Source organism: Hypomesus transpacificus, chromosome 7, assembly GCF_021917145.1.
Source record: "Hypomesus transpacificus isolate Combined female chromosome 7, fHypTra1, whole genome shotgun sequence".
Lineage (NCBI taxonomy): Eukaryota > Metazoa > Chordata > Actinopteri > Osmeriformes > Osmeridae > Hypomesus > Hypomesus transpacificus.
In genome coordinates, this window is record NC_061066.1 from 5227027 (window position 1) to 5249632 (window position 22606).

The 22606-nt window shown below is 39.4% G+C and overlaps 1 protein-coding gene across 1 annotated transcript in view; it reads left to right on the forward strand.

The window, feature by feature from the left end:
• The window catches only part of sult4a1 (sulfotransferase family 4A, member 1), a 167922-nt gene that overhangs the window by 49817 nt on the left and 95499 nt on the right, over positions 1 to 22606 (forward strand). Inside the window, exon 2 of the mRNA XM_047022905.1 lies at positions 17873 to 18003. Coding sequence (XP_046878861.1) covers positions 17873 to 18003 — 131 coding nt within the window. The remainder of the gene's footprint in view (positions 1 to 17872; positions 18004 to 22606) is intronic.

The window sequence follows — 22606 nt, forward strand, 5'->3', positions numbered from 1 at the left end:
CCTTATGGCGGGGGAAAAAAGGATCTCGCCTATCTCTCGACACTTCAGATAAATATCCCAATGGACTTCACCTTCTGGAATATAATGTCCAATGAGAAATGGCAAAATCCTGAAGAGGCACCAATTCTGAGCTGCAGATCCCTGTAGTCTGTTGTTCTTTAACACACTTTGTGGTAACTTCTGTGGGATGTTGCTCCTGTCATTCTTCCCTATCTTAAATGCTTCCAACTCAGCATTGATGCTATCCAGTGAGACAATGTGCAAGGAATGTAATGCCTTGATAACTTGGCAGATCACAATAGGTACAATGCCCTCCAAGAAGTCGTGCATTTAGTCAGGGGGAAATGCACTTGTCACATCAAAGTACTCCAGCTCACGAAATGGACATTCACTGACCACACCGTATGTCTGTTTTGATATTTCACTCTCCCTGAGTGCTTGCAGATGGTACTTGTGCACCTGAGAAGATTGAATTACCACACTATCTTCATTCACATGAGACTTTAAGTCTTTGTAGGTGACCATACAAAACCGGCACACACGTCCACTGCTGAAACAACAGGTGAATCCTGCCAAACTGTGAGCTGACAAATTGTCTGCCGAAATTGTAGATAGGGCACACTTCAAGTTGAAGTTTTGTCCATTCACCTTAATTAATAGTCCATCCGTGTATAATGTCTTTAGGTCATTATTGAGGGGAAGTAAAATGTCCCTGTACGAATACCTTTGAAGCAGTTGCTGTCTCACTAATATGCACAGATGTATGTGCCTCAGTTGTGATTTGTAGTTTGATTCAAGATTGCCAATTTCGAAATAAAATGCTGGAAGCTTGTGAATAGATCTTTTAGAGCCTAAAGGGTTTACCACTTCAAATTCATCTGTGTAGAGATGTAATCTCACAACATTGGAATCTCCAAAAAAAGGACTTTGTTGAAAAATCTCCCCTTCAGTGAAATCATTCAAAAATGAGCTTGCAGCTTTTTCACGGGTTCTTTGAAATGATTCGAAAATGTCCTGCTTCTCCAAATTAATCTTTAAAACCCCTTTTATTGGCACATACTGAAAGGTATCTTCATTCCCCTTGCTATTAATGCCTAGAATGTGTTGCACTGGCTCCACTAGATGCAGATTTTCTTTGCTGTATTGCAGAAGTTTGTATTCAGACTGCACATACTCGAATGCAGAGTTAAATACTCTATCATTGGAAAGTAAATTGTCCAAGTCTTCGTGGTCTTCTAATTTAAATCCTGAATTGGTCAAGTGGAATTTGATTATTTCAGCATAATGCTGTTGAAAAAATTGCAGTATAAATTAAAGGTTTGTAACAATTGTGTCTTGTTTCACTTTTGGAAGGAGATGCTTCTCTTGAAGATTTAGGATGAAAAGAGCCACATGCTGTTTCAGTCCAGACAAAAGTGTCTCCAAATCATTTCCAGATATACATCTTTCACTATCTTCATCATTGTTATCATTGATATCAAAAATGTCCTCTTCTTCAATCTGCTCTGAGAGTGCTTTTTCCTGACTGCAACTTGCTGGGTGTAAAGCTTCTCTATGCTTTCTATATATACGATTTCTAAAACTTGGAACAGTTTTGTATTTCCTTTTGCATCCTTCTATGTTGCAAACAACACTGAAATCTGGTTGCTGGTTGTGCAGTAATTGCAAGTGTGTTAGATATTTTGTCAATTTAAATTAGATTACATTGCAGAATGGACATTTGAAGAAGTCCATTTACCTCTGAAGGTTTCTTTGCAATCAATTAGATGTATGTTTTGTAGCCATATGCAGACATCGTCTTCGGTCCACTTGTCTACCATTATAATCAGATTTTTTATTTATTTTTTCTATTTAATTTATATGAATATATGTATTTATTTCTGTATTTAAGTACCATTCCGGTCTCTGTGCATGGTTATAATTTAGTATATTATTGTACTGTACTTACTCAGGTAGACGAAGTGCTGGGAATACAGGTAGGCTATGTAAATTGTAGCCTTAACTGCAAGTCTTCAGAGCTACTATAAGAGGGGGGAAAACATTTAAATACCGACGATAAACCAATGTCAAGGTGTGGTGGCCTACTACTCTTACGTTTTTGTTAACTTTTGTGCATTAATAAAACCAGGTTTCCCCTATGGACAGTTCTCTCTCGTTGCACAGGCTCGTTGCTATGCAACGCTTTGCCGGTGTCATTTTTAAAGACCACACTCACGTTAATGTTGCTAGCACTAGAGCTAATAACACTATCACTCCGATGATTGTCACAAAACAAGTCTTGAAACAGGAAAAATTATCTTTGTCAGTATGAATTACACATTTGACACTTGTTTCGTAACGTTACTGATAGCAAGTTTATGGTCAGTCACGGACAGCTGAGACCATAGCTAGCTGAGAAAGTTGTCAACGACAGCAGTAGCTAAGTTAGCTCTAGCTTACATAGCTCTCTATGTTGTGATTGGTGTAAGTAATAAACATTGTTTTTATAATAACTTTACAGCTAGCTAACGTAAATGGTGTAAGTTGTATGTGACACTAAAGATTTACCTTAACTGGTCTGGAGGTCTTCTTGACAGACTGTGAGCGACCGTTGATCCAGTTGCCTCGATTAGCAAACTTTCCTCCGCGAGAGGAGAACGTTGCTGGACCATGGTCTCAGCTCTCGAGGATGGAGAGGCATCTTCTCTCAATAGCTTCCACCACTATTTTTTGATTCACGAGAGCAACACACCAACACAGTAAACGTTTAAGATATTTATTAGAATGATAGGGCTGGTGGCAAGCCGAACACGATGGATGAAGAGGCTAGTAGCTAAACCAAGATTTTGGGGTGGGTGATGCTGCCCGTATCGCAATACCTAAATCCGCTACTGGATGTATGGGAAAGGGAAGAGTGGAGGTGTGGTTGTCTGCGCATGTTGGGCTGAGGCCGAAGATTAGCCTGCTTTGATTAGAGGAAGGTGTTGTGTTGTGGTCTTCTACCGAACTGCAGTTATGGAATGGACTGCATTTATATACCTTAGTGGCACTCAAAGCGCTTTACAATGTTTGCCTCTCATTCACCCATTCATACTTACACTCACAGAATTCATTCAGACACAGTCAAACCGGTGCTGGTAAGCTACAACTGTAGCCACAGCTACCCTGGGGCAGACTGACAGAAGCGTGGCTGCCAATCAGCGCCTACGGCCCCTCCGACCACCACCAACATTCATTACCAATATTCATTCACATTCATATTCATACGATGCATGTCTTTATGAGTTATAGATAGTTATCAGTCCTATATAGTTATAGTTAGTTTAGGAGTTATGTCTAACTCCATTTGTGGAAGACTGGACGAGTGAACACAGCGTAATTGGGTGTAATTGAAAACTTAAACATGTTTGTTTTTGATGCGACTGTTGCGATAACAATAACAATGCATTACTGTACCACGCAGTTTAAGGGGCCCCATTATCGTCCACTCTAAATCTCCAACGTTTGGGCCCTTATTATCGTCCACAACCGTTTCTTCCGTTAATTTCTTAAAGAAGATATGCAGCAGCAACGAAAGAAAGTAACTTATCGATATGTACACATCTTATTTTGCTGCACACCAAATTACATCTTCTTACTCTGAAATTTGAGTATCTAAATACGCTCTCAAACCGTATGTAGCATCTGCCTTGCGCAGCGTCAAACTGACATTTCTCCATTGAAAGTGGTTGGGTGGATGATAATGGGACCCCCTGGCTAACTGCTAAGATCAGGAAAATAGCTAGCTAACGTTATACTTTGACAGCTGTAGGCCTACTGCTCTGTCCGTGTTGTGCTTCCTAGAGTTAACAGCGAGCCTCCTTTCCAAGAGCCAGGAAAATTAGCCTTCTTGCTCCTTTATTGACTTCCTATCAAGCTGACAACATTGAAATGGAGTGAAACTACAAAAAAGAGAAAGTAGAAAAAGTGCTTAATTAGCCTATAAAATATATTACATAACTGACATTGGCTGGGTTTCCCAGATTTGTTAAGAAGCTCTTAACTCTAAGAACTTCTTAAGAACGTTCTAAGAGCGTTCTAGAGCGTTCTTAGAACGCTCCAAAGAAGCTCTGAGCGTTAAGATCTTCTTAACGAATCTGGGAAACCCGGCCATTATTAGCAAACATGCTAACGTATGTGACATAGTAGTATCGTGCAGTTGCAGCGATTGCGTTTGACTATTTACAGTAAACATACAAAAAACATAATCAAAGTTACAATAACTCATTGTATTTCAGTTATATACATATTATGATCGTGTAAAACGTACAGTCATTGCTTTCTACAAGTTTCACACGACAGATCGAAAATACACTAAACTTCACAGCTATTTGACAGTTGCTATGTGAACGATGCCCGGTTTGTGTACGTTCCAAACTTCCTTTGCTTTCCCGATCTCTATGGGCGTTAAAGTAGAAGTCCCATTCACCGTTTACACTTAAATCATATTCTGTGAAACAGGATAAGGGAGAACCAGGCGTGCGGCAAACTTTTTTTTCTGATTGAATACATTTCCCTCACAAGACAAGCTTGAGTTTTGATATCGTGCATAAGGCTCTCAGAATGTTCCAAAAAGTTCAGTTGATCGCGTCTGGGTCCTGTTCGGCCCGTCGGTATTTGTATTACATTATCCCTTACATATGTGGGGGGAGGGGGGTGGAGGGCTCTCAGACTTATTCTGCGGGGGGGCCTCATGTGTTTCCGTTACGGGCCTGTATGGACCCCAAAGAACCCTTATTTTTTTGAGTGTAGGTGTCAAAGCTCCCGTGTTGGCTGGGAAATGCATGTATTTGACCCTTCTATTGAGATCGCGAGTAACGTTTCTCAGTTATTATTCTCGACATCCACCAATCCGAAACTATACTTTTTAAGTGCATGTCACCAGGTTGCCTGCATCAAATTCCAATATACCAGATAGGATGCCAAGAGCATGCTCTACAACATGGGATTTCCATTTATATCTACAGTGAAAGCTGTTCACATGTAAAGGGGTTTTATAAACTCATCTTAATTCTGTGCTCAATAGTTTCATTTTATTACTATTTTACACATCATCCAATAAATGTTCCAGGACAACTGTTTCAATTTCCATGCAAGTGTTCACTTTTACTCAGTTTCCATGACTTTTCCAAACCTGGAAAAGTAAATTCCATGTTTTCCATGGTTTCCAGGTACCGTGGGAACCCTGATCTACCTGAACGAACACAACAAATGAAATCCCTCGCACGGCTTTTGTAACCAAACAATTTTCCACAAGTCTTTGCGTTTTTGACATGCCGCACTGCATGCTACCCAAGGGTGCTGACACTGATTATCTAGCTGTGCTCCGACTGCGTGATATGAGTATTAGTTTTTGGTCAGCTTTGGGACAAAATGGTTGACATTTCAAGGTGAAATTGCATGAAATTGCGCATGGTATTTCAGAAGGATACGGAGCCCCTAGGGACATGAAAAAAAAAAAGAGAAAAAAAATAAATAAATCTGAAATGTTCTCGTGCGCACGAGATCCTTTCTGGTGCGCACGAGATCCTTTCTGGTGCGCACGAGATCCTTTCTGGTGCGCACGAGATACTTTCTGGTGCGCACGAGAAAGTATCTTCTCAGACACTGTTACTTGCAGGCGAGGTGGAGGCTCAAAAACCACATTATTTGGTGGCCGTTGGATCACCAATAAAAACTGTGCGAGTTGCAGCATATTGCTGCTGCCATCAACTGTGCCAGCGATACCCCGAGTCGAGATACAATTTGAAAACAAAATCGTTTTGTTATGAACAGTATTAAAGTTTGAAATGATAACGAGGACGTAAAGTGTTGCGATTGCGCCGGCGCTTATAACTGTATTTCCAGTTTTTGACATGATGATATATGCACATTATTAAATACATATATTTAGTTATACGCTGTGTTCTGCAGTTATCTAAAGGTAGGATGCATGATGTTATCCTGTATTCCATGCAGTCAGGGCATCTCCTGCAACCATAGTGGACCATGTGATGTTGAGATGTTGAAAAAAATAAAAAATAAATCCGAAAGTTTCTCGTGAGCACCAGAAAGTTTCTCGTGCGCACCAGAAACTTTCTCGTGCGCACCAGAAAGTTTCTCGTGCGCACCAGAAACTTTCAGATTTTTATTTTTTTTTTTCATGATTTTTTTTGCTTTCTTCATGTCCCTTTAGGGGCTCCGTAGAAGGATGTCTGCCTGTTTAACTAAACAAGTAGGCCTAATCAAAATAATGACAGGCCACAAGACTGTGCCTGGAATCGAACCTGTGACCTTGCACTTTGTATGACACCATTTCAACCCATTGAGCTACCCTCAAGGATGAGAATATGTGGTCAGTTACTGTACATAAAAAAGGAAGACGTTTCTCCGTCTTCTTAACGAATCTAGGAAACCCGGCCAATGAATATAATTAAATGTATAATGCAATATCATTGACGAATAAAAACGAGACGAAATGTAGTTTACAAAATAAAAACAAACAAAATGTTAAGGTTATTTCATCTTGTTTAGTCGCGTTATTATTATTAGCTAACTCATGAGGCTGTGCTTAATGTGTCTAATTTTCAAGTTAGCTTTAGACGTCAGCTTTAAAAGTTAGTGAGACAAACGTGTGTGACTAGCATGTGTGTGTTTCAGGGTTCGTACGGTCATGGAAAACCTGGAAAAGTCATGAAATTTTAAAATGGTTATTTCCAGGCCTGGAAAAGTGCTTGAAAAAAATGTAATCCCAAAAGTTTTGGAAAAGTCATGGAAAGTTGTTATAATCATATTTTCATGTTGTTCATTTACGCTGAGTTTTAAATAATTCACATGCATTTAAAAGAAATACGTTCAAAATATAAGCAGGCATACGCTCTCATACTAACTGAAAAGTTAGATGGCCATAGCAACAGTAACTCAGAGAAGCGCAAGGGATAATTCAAAATGCCAGGAAAGTGTAGCTTTAACGATGCTTGGCTACAAATGGAAAGATACGTTAAACAGACAAAGACCCGGGACGAGCAAAATGTTGATTGTGTGGTGGAAAATCATTCGGCATTTCAAACATGGGAGAGGCGGCATTAACTAGCCATTCCAAAGGTAGCAAACATCAGAGCGCTGCTGCTAGCAAAGCTACAGCAGCCCGGTGATGGTTGCTAGCAGCACCCATCACCGGCTTTTTCACCATAGCGAGGTCCACTGGCTGCTACGCCTAGCAGCAGGGGTCGATAACTGATGCTGTGACAAAAAATGAAGCCCTAACTGCGGAGGAAATGTGGGCTGAAGGGGCTTATTTTCCCGACTATGACCGGCGTTCTATACATTATGCCGCTTATTACACGGCTACTTGCCAAAAAAATTTACTTAACACAGTGTGTCTTTTTACAATTTATTTTTTACCGTTCGTAGTGTTGATCAGCAGAAAAATAGTTGAAACGTTGAACTTGATAGATGAAACGTTGTTCAACTTCATAGATGTTGAACATTCTGGCTTCAAATCAGCTGACGTCGCTAAGCAACGGAGTACGCTGGGGTTGAAAAGTTACCGGACTGCTTGCGGAGTGCTACAAAAGATGTGAATCCAAGGCAAAAAGGCCACTTCCCTTGACAGCGGTCAAATATGCATAGCAAAGTTCAAATGTCAAATTGTTCACCGCAGAACATTGGGAAGCCCCATTTAAGTGAATGGAACATTCTACAGTATTACGAACAGCCGTGTAATACAACTTTTTAACGTATACACCAAGATTTCACAAAAAGTTTGGTCATGGAAATTTGATTTAAAGTCATTGAAAAGGCATGGAAATCCGTTGGTCAAAATGTGTATGAACCCTGGTGTTTGTTTGTGAGAGAGTGTAAAGTGGGTTACCATGTGTGACTAGTGTGTGTAGCTACTGTTTGTTTGCGTGTGTATTTGTTTGTATGAGAGAGTGTAAAGTGGGTTCTTAGTTCCTACCTGACTGACTGCATGTGTACTAAGCATCCCTTGTTGGCCAAATACTGTAGCTAGTTTTGTCATTCACATAGCAATCAAACTAAACTGATTTTGCCATCAACAACATGACTTTGAATACCTTATTCTAGGCCTACATGAAACAAATTGTTTTTGCATTAACATGCCTCTTGAGAATACTGCTTAGACTACTTCTGTTTTGATTAAAATGAGACTAAAATACAATTTTAATCGACTTAAACTAGACTAAATGTCATCAGTTTTTGTCAACTAAAAATAAACAAAAATAGTCATGGATAAGTCTGACTAAAATAACACTGAAATGCTCAGACTTTTCGTCGACTGAAACTTGACCAGACTAAAAAGAGTATGAACGTGACTAAAACTAATAAAAACTCAAATGACAGCTTGACAAAGACTAGACTAAAAACTAAAATTAAAACAGGCTGCCAAAAACAACGCTAGGTACTTCAGAAAGATGTCATCCTGTTGAACTAAACAGAATCAAAATTATGACAGTCCTAAAGACCATGGCTGGATTCCAACCTACAACCTTATACTTTACATGTCACCATCCCAGCCCATTGAGCTATTCTCAGTGTTCAATATTGTCAGGTTAAGTTACTGTACAAAAAAGTTTACTTTCTCCTGTGGTAAGCATTGTTAGATTCAGCCAAAGTTGAAACTGCTTGTACATTTCCTATAAAAACGGGAGGACTGGGTTGCTGCTGTAAAGAATAACTTACTCATAGTTTTTTTAAAGGTTGTTTGGAGTGCCATAACGTGTCATGGAAGAAAATTTCAAATCATGCCTAGCATCAGTGGGGATGTGTCCTGGCTTCAGTTACTGAAATGAATTTGTGCAACAGGCAAGGGATCCACCTGAACAATCAATTTACTTCATTAGAAATAACCATTAGAGTTATCTATACCATGCGTAGACTACAAGTAGCTAGCTACTGTGGTGAACCTGGCTTGTTTTGTAGTGGTTTACAGTCTCGCTAAACAGATGACCGGAGTGTTGTCATGAGTTCAAATAAACACGTATTGCTATGTTTTACAACCAGAGGATTGATTGGAAGACTAGAAACCATTTTGTCAGAATAAAATGTCTCTGACTGGTTTTGAACCTACAACCCTTTGCTTATCAGCACAACATCTCAGCTATTTGAGCCATGCCCAGGCATGGATTATACAAGGTTCAGTAATTGCAAGATAAAAAAAAGCTGTTTCACCAATGGCGAGCATTGTCAGATTTGGTCCAAATTCAAACAGCTGTAATTCAGTCATATTTTCACATATCAAGGTAAAACTTTCCATGGTACTTCAGGGGTGTGTCACCTTAACCCTTGTGCTACATTCGGGTCAAATGACCCAAAAGTTCATGACGAACCATCGTTGTGTTTACCCACTTTTACCCAATACAAAAACAAATAAAAATAATTTTCTGAGACAGCCCAACGGTGAAAAGAAAATGCTTAACTTTTTTTTTGTATACGGTAAAGTTGTCGCAAGACAACGGTGGGTCACAATGACTGATGGGTCAGAATTACCCGAAGATAAATGAAAGCATTTTAGGTTTGAAAAACCATCATTCAAAAATACATTTGATTTATTGACACAAATGTGTACATTTGCATAAATACACCCCTTGCAGCCATTTTGTATTTGATTCTATAGGGGTTATGCGCAACATTCTTCCGGGTTCTACAAAACAGATGCAACTACTTCCGGCCGGCCGCTTTTGAGGTAAACACAGCGTAGTAAAGGCCACCTACTATAGCCGGTGTTTAAAGGAGCTACCCTTAATTACAATTTCCCATGTACACAGGATTGCCAAATGGACTTCCAGAGTCCCGAGTACCCTGTTAGGCAAAGTATTTACGTTTCACGCCTCCTCCTTTATTCATAATTATGAAGGTATTATGTATATTTAGCTAATGGCACCGGATATAGCGATTGTGTTAGCTAACATGACAGTAAGCTAGTTAGTTTAGACTTGTATGCTATCGGTAGTTTAGCCTTTTTTTTTGTTGCTCGCAGACGATTAAAACAGTCAAACGAAGACTGTACCTGTAGAAGTCCAAGTGGACTCAAAGAATGCAGTGTGTGGCAATCAACTGCAACAACTACCAGTGTGACAGTATTTATTTACAGGTCAATTTTGTCGGTAGCGTAATCTTATACACCTACTAACTTAAAAAAAGAAATTGGCCTAGTAGTAGGCTAGTAAACGTAATTCCTTCTACGAACGGTAGGTCCTAGCTATAGAAACCAGAATAATGATATGGATATGACACTAACTTAAAATGTGCTTCTTAAATTAATTTGCTGAATTCATATATTTCATTGATAACTTAGCACTAGTTGTGTAGCTATGTAGCCTACTGTAACGTTGTGGTTAATAGAGCTAGCGTTAGTGCTACCTCCTGGGAAACGGTCTAACGTTAGGCTATTATAACGTTATATGAACTCATCACTTTATTCCTGTCACACTTAGCCTAATGTAGAGAGTAATACAACTTATAAAATCCTTGAACTTCCCTGTCAATATAAGTTATTTGGATCACCTAGCGCTGCAGATGTGTACAGAATTGAGAAGCGGAAACGATTACATTTGTTTTCCGGTTCGAACGCTGAGTGCTCCGCTAACCCCTATTGCTTTAGTAACGTTTTTAAATACGTCAATGATACATATCTGTAAAAAATCTCAAGTCAATTAGACCTTTGGTTCAAAAGAAGAGGAATTTTTAAGGTTTTCCAAAATTATCACTGTACAGGAAAATCCATCATGGCGGACCTTATGGGTCCTTGAGGCTTTTTTGTTCCGCATGAAAAATGAGGCATGCACACCAAGTTTCAGAAGAATTGGAGCAATGTGGTGGAAATTTACATTTAGCAGACGTCTCTTCTCCAGAGCGACTTAAAGTAAGTACAGGGACATTCCCCCGAGGAAAGTAGGGTGAAGCGCCTTGCCCAAGGACACAACGTCATTTGGCACAGCCAGGAATCGAACTGGCGACCTTTGGGATTACTAGCCCGATTCCCTAACCGCTCAGCCACCTAACTCCCTATGCCATCACTTTGAAAATGTGACTTTTGGGCATGGCCTCTGGCGCCCCTTATGGTCCGATGTAGCCCATATTTGGTGTGGGGGTACCCTAATAATAAGAATAGGTAGAAACACTTAAGGTGGCTTCGCCGCTTGGCCACCAAATACAAGTCTCCTGTAACTCTCTCAGTCTATTAAACAACAAACGTCTTTTACCTCAATAATGCTCTTTGGATTGGCTGAACAGAATGTCAGTTAAAACTGCAGAAGCTTTGATTGGTGGGAGAACGTCCTCTGGAAGTAGTATTATTTACCATGCAAGGCTATGGACGGGTGGTTCGGCCACCAGCTGCTAGGTTTTGTATTGAAGTCAATGCAGCCGTCGGCTAGCCGTCCTCCGGATGTACCATGGTTCTGTCACAGACAGTGCTGTTGAGTTACCAAAGACCTTAATTTCAATATTGTGTATTTTTATGAATGTATCGGTGACAAATTAATATATTTAGGATCATTTTATCTAAAACGTCTAACTTTAAAAAATGTTCACAATTTATAATTTTAAGAAATGTCACTGAGGAGGATGATTTGGCTGATGAGTTGATGGGAGACAGGTGTGGAGACCGAGGCAGTTTGAGTGGGGAATTGGAGCCAGAGACCATAGCCACCCACCCCAGGGAAACACAGACACAAAAATCCCTAGGGGGCAGAGGTAGATTTAAATGTACCTTTTGCATAAGGCTTCCCCATGTGTGACTAATGTAAGACTGACTGAGATAGACAGTCATGCAATGTATTTTGGGTGAAATAAGACGCTTTGTGAAAAAATGTACAAAACGGTATACCAAGCAGCGACACTTGACAGCGGAAGATCACCATATTTACCCCTGCTTAAAACTTATATGTTGGAGGAATAAAATACTGAAACAGTTGTATTATGAAACAGTAAACTAACTAATTTGTATGCGTTTTTAAAGCCTTTTAATTGAATCCCAAGGCTACTTTCATCAACAACTCTGACACAGATGAAGAGCATCATTGCAATGATTTATGTTGTCATCTACTCACTCGTTTAATAAAATGGCTTAATTTTGTCTGCAGTTAAATGAACAAACTTCATTCCTGTGTTATGATTGACACACTAACAGATTATTGACATAACAACAAAGCTCTTACCTTGGGCTTAGCCAGGGGGAATTAATTTCTAAACGCAAATTAAGTCAGTATTAATATTCATGCAACAGACAAGCTTAATTAGACTATTAGACCAGACTAATCCTGGGGCTATTGTGTTGTCCAGTCAGGAGTCCAAAATGCCTGAGGTGGGGAAATATATATTTATATATATATATAAATATATATATTTTTTTCTTGACAAATTAATATGCACTTATTGTTAGAGGGTGTTCATAAAATTGTTTTATTTTAGATTTTGTATGACAAATAAAAACTAGAGGGGGTTGTGCTTGCAGGGCTGGCCCAAGGCATAAGTCAACTAAGCGGCTGTCCTGAAATACCTTGCAACAGCATGTCATGAACATTCTCTTGTGTTGCACACTTGTATAATTGAATATACAATTATGAAATTAATTGATTTCAAAAGATATAGCGAAGAAACACTCAGCCATAGGTTACACGAAATCGCATAGGAAACGAATGTTTCCATGTTATGTTACGCGTATTTTGATCGTATTGTCTGGGATAACAGCGACGTTCTTAGTATACATTTTTTATATGTGGTGTCAGAAGGAGCTGTGATGTCTTGGAAAATACGGCTATTGCCTCGAAACAACCCCAAATACGTGCATAGTAGCCTACATTCGAGTACTGTCTATGGGAACCAGTTGAATCAGAAGAAGCCAAATCAAAATGTTACCTGAAGGCCAACTTAGTTAAGAAATACCTACGATTTAGCAACATTTTGTGAGCTAGTAGCCTATAGCTCGCGGTGTAAATCAACGCACTCTGGTGCGTACATATTTTTACTCTAGTGCGATCGAATCCCACTTCATGCGAGCCTGCAAATGTTTTATTTTGTCTCCATTTGTTTTGTCCCGAATGGTAGCCTAATGTAGTGCGCACGTAGCCTATAGGCCTACTTTCATATTTGCCGCAGCAAATATGAGATCCGACTTGAAAATCGCCAGTGATATGTTTGTGAATTTGCGACGAATCTGTTGATAGAGGCAGACTGATAAATGTACGCACAGCTGGGGAACCAGTTAAATTGGGAACCAGTTGGGACGTAACACCGGCCCTGCTTGCTTATGTTGCAGATGGGTCAGTTTATTATGAAATAAGCTGAACCCCCTTTGAAACAAACTATTCTAACAAAGTTGTCACCAGCAGTATTTTTCTAATGTAGGCTAATCGCAATTCAAACAGTGCCATCTGCTAACTTAAAATATGCCCCCCAAAACGTGAATAAGCTTGACATTTATTTAGGGGAAAATCGCAAATTGAAGAAAAGTTCACTGGTAGCGATCATTGTCAGTAACAACGCAAAATGCGATGTAGTCCTGTGTGGAGAAGCTGACCCCGGTAAATTGTAGGCTACCACTAGGGGACAGCGGGGGCGAAAGTAACACGGGACGAATGTAACAAAGCGATTTTCTCAGAGCCCTGACTTCATTTGCTTTCCATGTTATGACAGCACCTTCAGCATGCAACCATTGATGGAACTGCCAAATTTCATGTGATTTCGTCATCGTTTGCCGCTGTTAGGTGCGGAAAGCACTTTTCAAGTGCGCAAAGTAAATTACTGAGGCGGTCCTTTTTTTGCTAATTAGAAGTTGTGTTTCCCGTTTCATGTGTCACAGTCACAGATCAATCTACAGGTTATTTAGTGCTCTAACACATTCTGAAAGTTGCCTTGTCAGAGTTTATCAGTATAAAAGTAAATCTGGTTTAAATGTCAGGAGTTCCTGTCGGAACGAAAGTAACACTTGTTACTTTTGTCCCGCCGCTAATGCAATAGTATGTGGTGAATTTCTGTTTGTGGAAAGCATTTATTAAAACATGTTTATGTCATATTATATCAACAGAATATGCCAAGAGTGAGGGTCAGAAAGACAGACAGTAAAAAATGATAATAAATATTTGATGCAACTGAAATGTAAAATTCATTTTTTGTTTGCAAAACTAATGGACAAAATATGTTTGCAGTTACATATTAACAAGGTCATAGTCAGGTATATGTAATAAAAACCAGAGTAACACAAAAAATCTAGCTTGTATCGTTGTGTTACTTTTGACCCACCCCTGTGTTACTTTCGTCCCAACTGATGGAGTCGAAAGTAACAATGTACAACTTGTGTTCAAAATGAAATTATACTGAAGTTGTTCGACATTTGTACAAAATGCCATCTGGTATTGATAGTCCACACTTATAAGTTATAGACTCAAGCAAAAATAAATCTATGTCTAAAACATTCTCTTTTAAAATTACGTTTTTCTGAAAAATGGTACTTTCGCCCCCGCTCTCCCCTACTAGACTACTGCTGTGTTTGTCTGTGCGTTGCTCGAATTCGATTGAACCTTCCGTTGTACTGTTTAGGCTGAAATTATTATTTTTCATGAACAGATTGACAAAGTTTAGGCTGTGGCAATGAAGGTTAGATAGTTTCACCTATTGAAAGACTTTTGATTTAGTAAGGGGAGTGCCGAACATGTTCTGGCACTGTTTGACTTCCTAAACAGCTGTGGAGTTGTTTTTCTTTCTAGTGTGTCTTGTGTACAGCATTGCTGTGAGCTACACTGGTTTGAAACCACAGGTAATAATAATTTCACCAACAAATAATTTACTTGTAAACTAATGTCATAATAAATTCTACAAGAAAATGTATTTGTGAACACACTGTTGTGTGTTGCCCGGGCAACAGAGGCTAATGTCATGATGCTAATGCTTCATTCAAATAGTAGTCTACTGTTTCCGAAAGTAGATGTACTTCCTTAATAATATCAGTTTATTGTACATTACACTTCACAATTGTGTTTCATATCACAAAGTAAAATTAGTAAATAGTTATCATCCTGGCAGGGTGGATTAAGGTGGTCAGGGGCCCCTAGGCTGCCCCCCCCCTCCCCCACACACACATTGAGACAGCCAACTGTACAGTGTTTTCTTTACATTCCTACAGTGCTAGAATCAGCCCTAACGCGTGAGTTGTAAATATTTCTCTATATATAATATGTTTTACTGAGGCAAAATCACAACATCAGTGGCGGAAGAAGTATCCTTAAAAGTACTAATACCACACACTAGTACCAATACCACTAGCGTTAACTCTTCCAAATTCGCTGAAATATTACTGATGGCCGATGCTAGCTGGCAGTCCTCCAGTCTTTGACTGGATGAAAATTCAGCAGCCTTGAAGTTTCCATTCAATTTCGGGATATGTTTCAGGATATCTTCGTCACGTTGTTCTTTTAACTTTTGTATTTTGCGTTTTTGTGCTTCACTTTTAGACTTTCTTTTGGTCATTCTGCCACTATGCCATCTAGCAGTAGCAGTGAGTAATTAATATGATTGACAATATTTGACCAGCAGCAGGTGATTGGACAGATGTGACCCAAGTCACATCTACCCAATCACTTGCTAATTAAAAAACTTTTCTTATGGGCCAATTAGGGTCTTTATTTTGTTCCCGCTGAAGTACATTTAAAATATTAAAAAACAATCCGGCCAATCCCCCTGCACACATGGGGCCCCTAGGCTGCAGCCTAGGCAAGCCTGTGCATTAATCTGCGCCTGCATTCTGGCCTCTTTGCTTGTGGCGTTTCTGCGGCTGCCTTGCAGTAAAGCTATAGTTAGCCTAGCTATCTCCCAGATATTCTGCTACAGGTACACATGTTTTCATGACGTTGGTAACGTCAGTGACTGTGGCTTGCAAGTTAGCCACCGTTAGCTTAACTTTTCGCCACAAAAACATAGTTTAAATTTAAACCATGCAACGGAACGTAAATAAAAATACAAGTAACACAATCGCTACCAAGACAAACTTTTTGACACCGATGTTGTCTATGTAGTCAAAATATTGAGGCATCCTTAGGGGTAGGAAAATAAATAATAATAATGAAAATATATATGAGAGAACAATGGTTGTGCTCTCGCAGAAGGCTTTAGCACACCCAATTACCCGTAAATTGTTTCATTTCTATCATGCATGTACTCCAAGATAAACAAGTCTATTAGATTTCCATTGTCACTGGTCTTACCAGCAGTGATACGTTTGTTAATAGCAGTGGCTATTAATCATTATTTGTGTAATTAGCATCCGCCATTGTAGCAACCTTCCAATAAACAAATACAATACAATGCGTCTTTGCTAATGGGTGTGGCTTGACTGAAACGAAGTGACAATAGCCAATAAAACCAAAGATGCTAATCAAACTCAACCCCCACCACGCCCCCAAAACACGAGTAGAAAACATGCCTTACTTTGCTGACAAATGAGTATAGGGCTGTCCCCACTCAGTCGACTAGTCGATTTTCTGGTCGATATGCACTTGGTCGACAACATTGTTTTTAGTCGAGCTGCCGTATGGCAGTGTGAGATCTGATTCCCGCTCGTGTCATCATTGCTGAATTAATGAAATGTTCTACAGAATTTGTAGATTATATTATTTAAGACAAATAAAGAGGCAACTCAAAAATGTATAATTTAAAAGAAAAGGTGTTACTATTTTCCCTTTCGTTGATCTGCGGTTTGTTTTGGTTTGGTATTTTGCACACGGCACGAGCACAATTGGCTGCAGAACTACAAACTCTGCCATAGCCTACTTTGTCGGTGTTATTCGTCAAAATGGCAGCATTTCATTAAAGTGCATTTACATTTAAAAAGTACCGGGTGACTCGAAAAACGTTGAATGCAAACTCTGCCAAGAACGGTTTATTTTTCATAGTTTAACGTTGAATATGATGTAGCCTACCACCTGAAAAACGTAAGTTGGCCTAGCCCTACTTCGGTCATGCTAACGCGCTGGGTTGAAAAATGAATATGCCTATTATAAGAATCACATCCAAATCGAATGACATTATCTTCTCCGGCCAAGACAACAAAATATTTCTCTGTTGCACCGTTCTCCACTCAGCTTCTACGTAAGTTCACATGCTGCAAGTTCAGGCAGTGATTAAGCGCGCTCTGATGATTTGCATGTTAAACAAACAATATTTTTTATTTGTAGTACATTGTAAGAGATACTAAATACCATCGTTATTCGGTTACAACAGGACTGGTGATACGAGTCTTATTATTAGTAGGCTATAAGCGGCAGAATCTGCAATGTCCAGCAGCCATTGAGTCAGATCGCAATTTTTTCAATTTTTTTCTTTTCTTTTTTTGCGTTTCTAATTTCGAATAGTCGATTTTCAGACGTTTCAGTCGAGTCGACCAAATAAAATCTTAGTTGGGGACAGCCCTAAATGAGTATTTAGTGAATCTAAAACTGTTGTTTAATATAGAGACTTTTCAAATATTGAACTTGACTAATTTGACCAAAAATTGCAACATGGCCAACAGACCTTTTGGGTCACAATGTATGAATATTTGAGTTCCTAATGGTGTGGCAGTCCGGCAAAGAAATGCACTATACACACTAACATAAACCTTTTCAGGTAGCTTGCTGGTCATTTATTTTGATGACAGGTCGAATGAAATGTTACACAGTTAGTTTATTTGCATGACTAGCACTTCGGCATATTTTCTGAACTTGAAAATGTGGCTGCTAGGACTCATTTTGTTCCTCTCAGACTTTAATGGTGGAATAGCAGACCCATTTGCTAAAAGCCCAAAAAGGTACTGTATTGGAAACAAGTAGTTCCTAATAGTTTCTTCCCTGTTCTCTCTCTCTCTGTCTCTCTCTCTCAGGCACTAGTCTGTTACAGGAGGTAGTCTATTTAGTAAGCCAAGGGGCAGATCCGGATGAGATTGGCCTTATGAATATTGATGAGCAGCTGCCTGTTCTGGAGTACCCCCAACCTGGACTGGACATCATACAGGTAGTGTATAGTGCCTATAGACCACTAAAGCACTGTACCAAACAGTGTTGAGTAACTTTTGTGTTTTTACTCTTAAATTATTATCTAATATTGAAATTATTAAAATTATTCTATGAATAATCTATGAAGTTCAACGTCTTTGGCGAACTATTTCTCTGCGGATCAACAATACGAATGGTAACAAATACATTGTAAAAAGACACACTGTGTTAAGTTATTTTTGTTGGCAAGTCGCCGTGTAATAAGCGGGATAATGTATAGAATGCCGGTCATTAGCGGGGAAATAAGCCCCTTCATGGCGAAACAAAACTGGCGAAAACTCAGTTTTGCGTCGTGCCCAACAACTCCCCTTACCTGTTCTAAAATCAGCGCAAACCACGGCCTCTTGGGGCTTATTGCTTAATTATCCCTTACAAAAGAAACATTCTAATTTCCTGCGCTTTCAAACAATCAGTGGAGTGTGGATAGCAACGGCAGCTAGCTTGCCTCTAGCAAACTGCTTTTGAATTAGCCATCTCCCCCCACATTAATATCGAACTTATTTACGTTTTGGGGGGCATATTTTCAGTTAGCAGACGGTACTATTTGTAGGGAAGACAAACGTTCTGCTCTTAATGTAATCACAACGGAGAGTTCCAAGCGTCAACAAATGCCAAACTGAACTTATTGCTCATTTAACATTGTGATAAAAAACACAATTGTGATATTTAATGTACAGTACGATGTACGCTGATATTATCAGTACATTTACTTTCGAAAACAGTAGTCAATTTTCGTTTGATGACTGAGTCGTTAGCGTAATTAGCCTCTGTTTAACGACATATACGATAGCGGTTTGTGATACATCCGTTTTCAATCGTTAAAATAATCAACATGCCTCACATATCGATGAACCTTTTATGATTTATTATGACATTATATTACTAGTAAACAATTCATGGGTACAATTGTCCTTATATACCTGTAGTTTTAAACCAGTGTAGCTCACTGTAATGCTGTACGCGACGCGGTTTAGAAAAACTTTTACTGTCGCCAAACGGCGACAGTATAATCTCGGCACTCTCCTTACAAAAATCAAAATTCCCAGATGAGTTTTTCAATTGGTGAATCAACCTGTCACTCAAATTAGAGCCAATCCCTGTGTGAATACCATCCCGTATGTGGCACAGAGGTTTTCCCATTTTAAGAGGTCTGTAAATGGCTGAGAGCACTTTGAGCCATTGCCTACTAACCTGAACTTCAATGCTACAGCCTCAATTTGATGTCATTGTGTTCATGAAGGTCTCCTCTACAGGACTGTGAAAACCGCGAACATTTCCCAGCTGGGGGATTTTTTATAATCGAGCTTATGTCCTAGGAGTGCCCCTGTTTAAGAGCTACATTTTGAGTGCTAACAAACTCCCCATTGCTCTACCCAGCCAGTTACTAGCTTGCCACGAGCATTCTTCTCCCTGCTTCACTAACAAAATATGGACAGATGTGCCTTGTTTTCGCTCATTTAATCCGATCGCCCTTAAAATCGGTTAACATATAGTGGAAACGTACATCTACAAATCTGTGGTCTCAAATATACATAAAGATGAACATTTTTTTATTCCAGCGCGTTCAAACAGTCCCCTCAGTAAAGGTTGGCTAGCAACTTACAGCAGCAGCCTGGCCCAGACAGGTGGGGGGAGGGGCACAAAAGGCAGACTTAATAGTGCTATTTTGTTCCAACTCATTTTTTAGACAACTCATTCATTTGTAGCAGAAAAACATCTAAAAACATTCAAGCTAGTAGGCCCGAAAACTAGGATTGATCCAATGCCTGTGTGAATACCGTCCCGAATGTGGCACTGGCGTTTTAACAGTTTAAGACGTCTGTAATTAGCCGAGTGGTCTTTACACCCTTGGCTACTAACCTGAACTTTAATGCCACAACCTTAACTTGATGTCAATCTGTTCAGAAAAATGTCCTCTACAGGACTGTGAAACCGCAAAAATTTTCCAGTTGGGACATTTGAGATATTTGAGTTTAAGTCCGATGAGTGCCTGCAACCATTCACTGCAACGCTTCATGGAACTCGACTCGGAATCTGAGCTTCAGGGACGCTTGACAAAAAAAGACAACATTTGGCGTGTCAAGCATTTTAGAATTGTTAATGTGATGTGTTCCCTTCGTATTTAAGACGAAATACTTCACAAGCAAGAGGTTTGTTAATGTAACTGTATACATATCTCACTCATATTGGCTAATCAGCTAACATGTTAAAGTAGTTTACATCCAAAGTCGCTGTTGTAAAACTAGCCTCTTTTTCACAAACTGCTGATTAACGGAAGTAGCTTCGAGGTAAAATTCAAAACCTTTAAAAACGTCTACATTTAGAAAATGTTGTTGATATTATTGTGCACACGTATTTCAATATCGTAAATATGTCATTTAATTCCATAATTTCACCAGGAATAACTAATAAAAACGTATTTCAGGAAAAACGCTCAAACGGGTTTGTCCTCCCTACTATTTGAATCCCAATTCCATCTGAACTGCCAGTGACAACGTTGTTACAGTGGCTGGTTTCAAAGGGGGTTCCTTGTTTCAAAGGGTGTTCTTAATGAATTATGCAATATGAGTAGGCCAAATGCTTGAAAATATCACTAGAAGGGAAAGCGGACCCACCTGCATCAGAAGCAAGCAAGCACACCCTACGATTTCCCCAGAAATTGTACCCTCTCTAGTTTAGATTGAGATAGGCCTATGCCTGATGCCTAAACATTTGAAATCACAAACTAGGCTAGCCATAGGCTACGTTTAACGTGGCGTGTAGGCTTTCAAATCATTGTTCATCATCGTTTAATGCATTAGGCTAAATGTTGTAGCCTATGGAGGCTATTTAAGTTGATTTTCTTTCAATGTTGAACATATTGAACTGATGAGAATAAGAAAATGAGAATATCCGTAGTAAATCATTGTTTTCCCGTTGGGTCAGTTTTACAGGAAGGTCTGATTAAGCACCAAGTCACCCTAAGCCTGACAGTTAGCCTGCCCCAGACCAGACTAGTTTCGCAGCCTAAGTTGCCATAGTAACCGAGTTTGAACTACGTTGAGCTAGTTTTATGGAACCGAATGAACTAGAAATGAGTCTGACTAACTGACATAAGTCTGGCTTATTCGGTAAACTCGCTTTATGGAACAGGCCTCTGGTCGTCAGCTTCCCTTCCATAGTCAGACTCATTCCCACCAGAGATGAGCCCAATGAGGGTGGTGTCAGGGGCGTCGTTAGACCCTTTTTACTGGGGCTCGTGCCCCAGTAAAAAGTGTACTGTATTTTAGGCTGGGAACGAGTTACAAAAAGTTACAAAGACATTCTAAAAAGCCTGGTATTGCAAGGAATCGTTATTACCGAGAGGCATTTAAATAGAATTTTGAGAGCCCGGACGCTTTATCGGCGAAGTTACGACTTAACAATCTGTTAATATTTGAACTCATCCTGATAGCTATTGTTAGCTATAATTATAATCCTTCATGCTGATCCATATTGATATTATCTTGTCAAACTGTAAAGACTACAACTGCTACAATACTTATGTTCATAACATTTAAACCTATGTGTTTATGTGTTGTTGGCATTCTGCTTTACAGTTACAGTTTTTCACTTGTTAAAACACTAAACCCCATTCTCTGAATCAAATGTTCAGGGAACTAAACCAATTTGTCAAATCAGACACTCTTTTGGCAAAACTCTAAACACATTTTCTACTGTGATGCACTTGTGCTGCAAAATGGTAAACACAGGCGGCAAACAGTAAACACAACTACAACACAGTTGTCATCTGTAAAACACAATGACTCAAAATTGTTCACACTCGTTTCTAATGCTGGTTTGGGACAATGTCAGCTTTCACCGTGGCGTCCGTGGACTAGAACAGTTCAACATCAACCAGCCATTTTTTACTGTAAATGTTTGCCTTCCACCATACAGCCCTTTTCTCAACCCAATTGAATAATTTTTCTCTGCATGGCGGAAGAAGGTCTATGACTGAAACCAATATACCAGGGTCAATTTCCTACAGGCAATGGATTGGCCTGTGGTAACATAGGTGTGGAGTGATTTCTAGGCTGGATCCAGCACACCAGAGGGCTTTTTCTTTGTTCTTTGTTGACAGTACTAAGTTGTGACGGTTACTATAATATTTACAAATTTACAGTATTTGTATAGCCCTTTTTACAAGCAATGTCACAGAGGGTTTCACATACGCCCATAGAACTGCCCCTCAGCCAACCTCGAGCTTCAAGGATGACAAGGAAAAACTCCCAGAAAAACTCACTCGAGGAGAACAAATTTACAGAAACCTTGGGATGAGCAATTCAGTGAGGGATCCCCTCCTCCAGAGACGGTTGGTGAAAGAGAGGCGCAGAACAGAGGCTTAACACAGTCATACATCAGGAAAGTGTCAATGGGTGTTGAAACACCAAAATCCAGTGTTTCAAAATCCATTTTCTTTATTGCTACAGTAAATGAATTTACTGTTTAAACATAAACAAATTCAAGTTCAAGTCTTTTATTTGTCAGGTACACAGAACAACACAAGATTAGACTGGGCACTGAAATTCTTAAGACAAGAC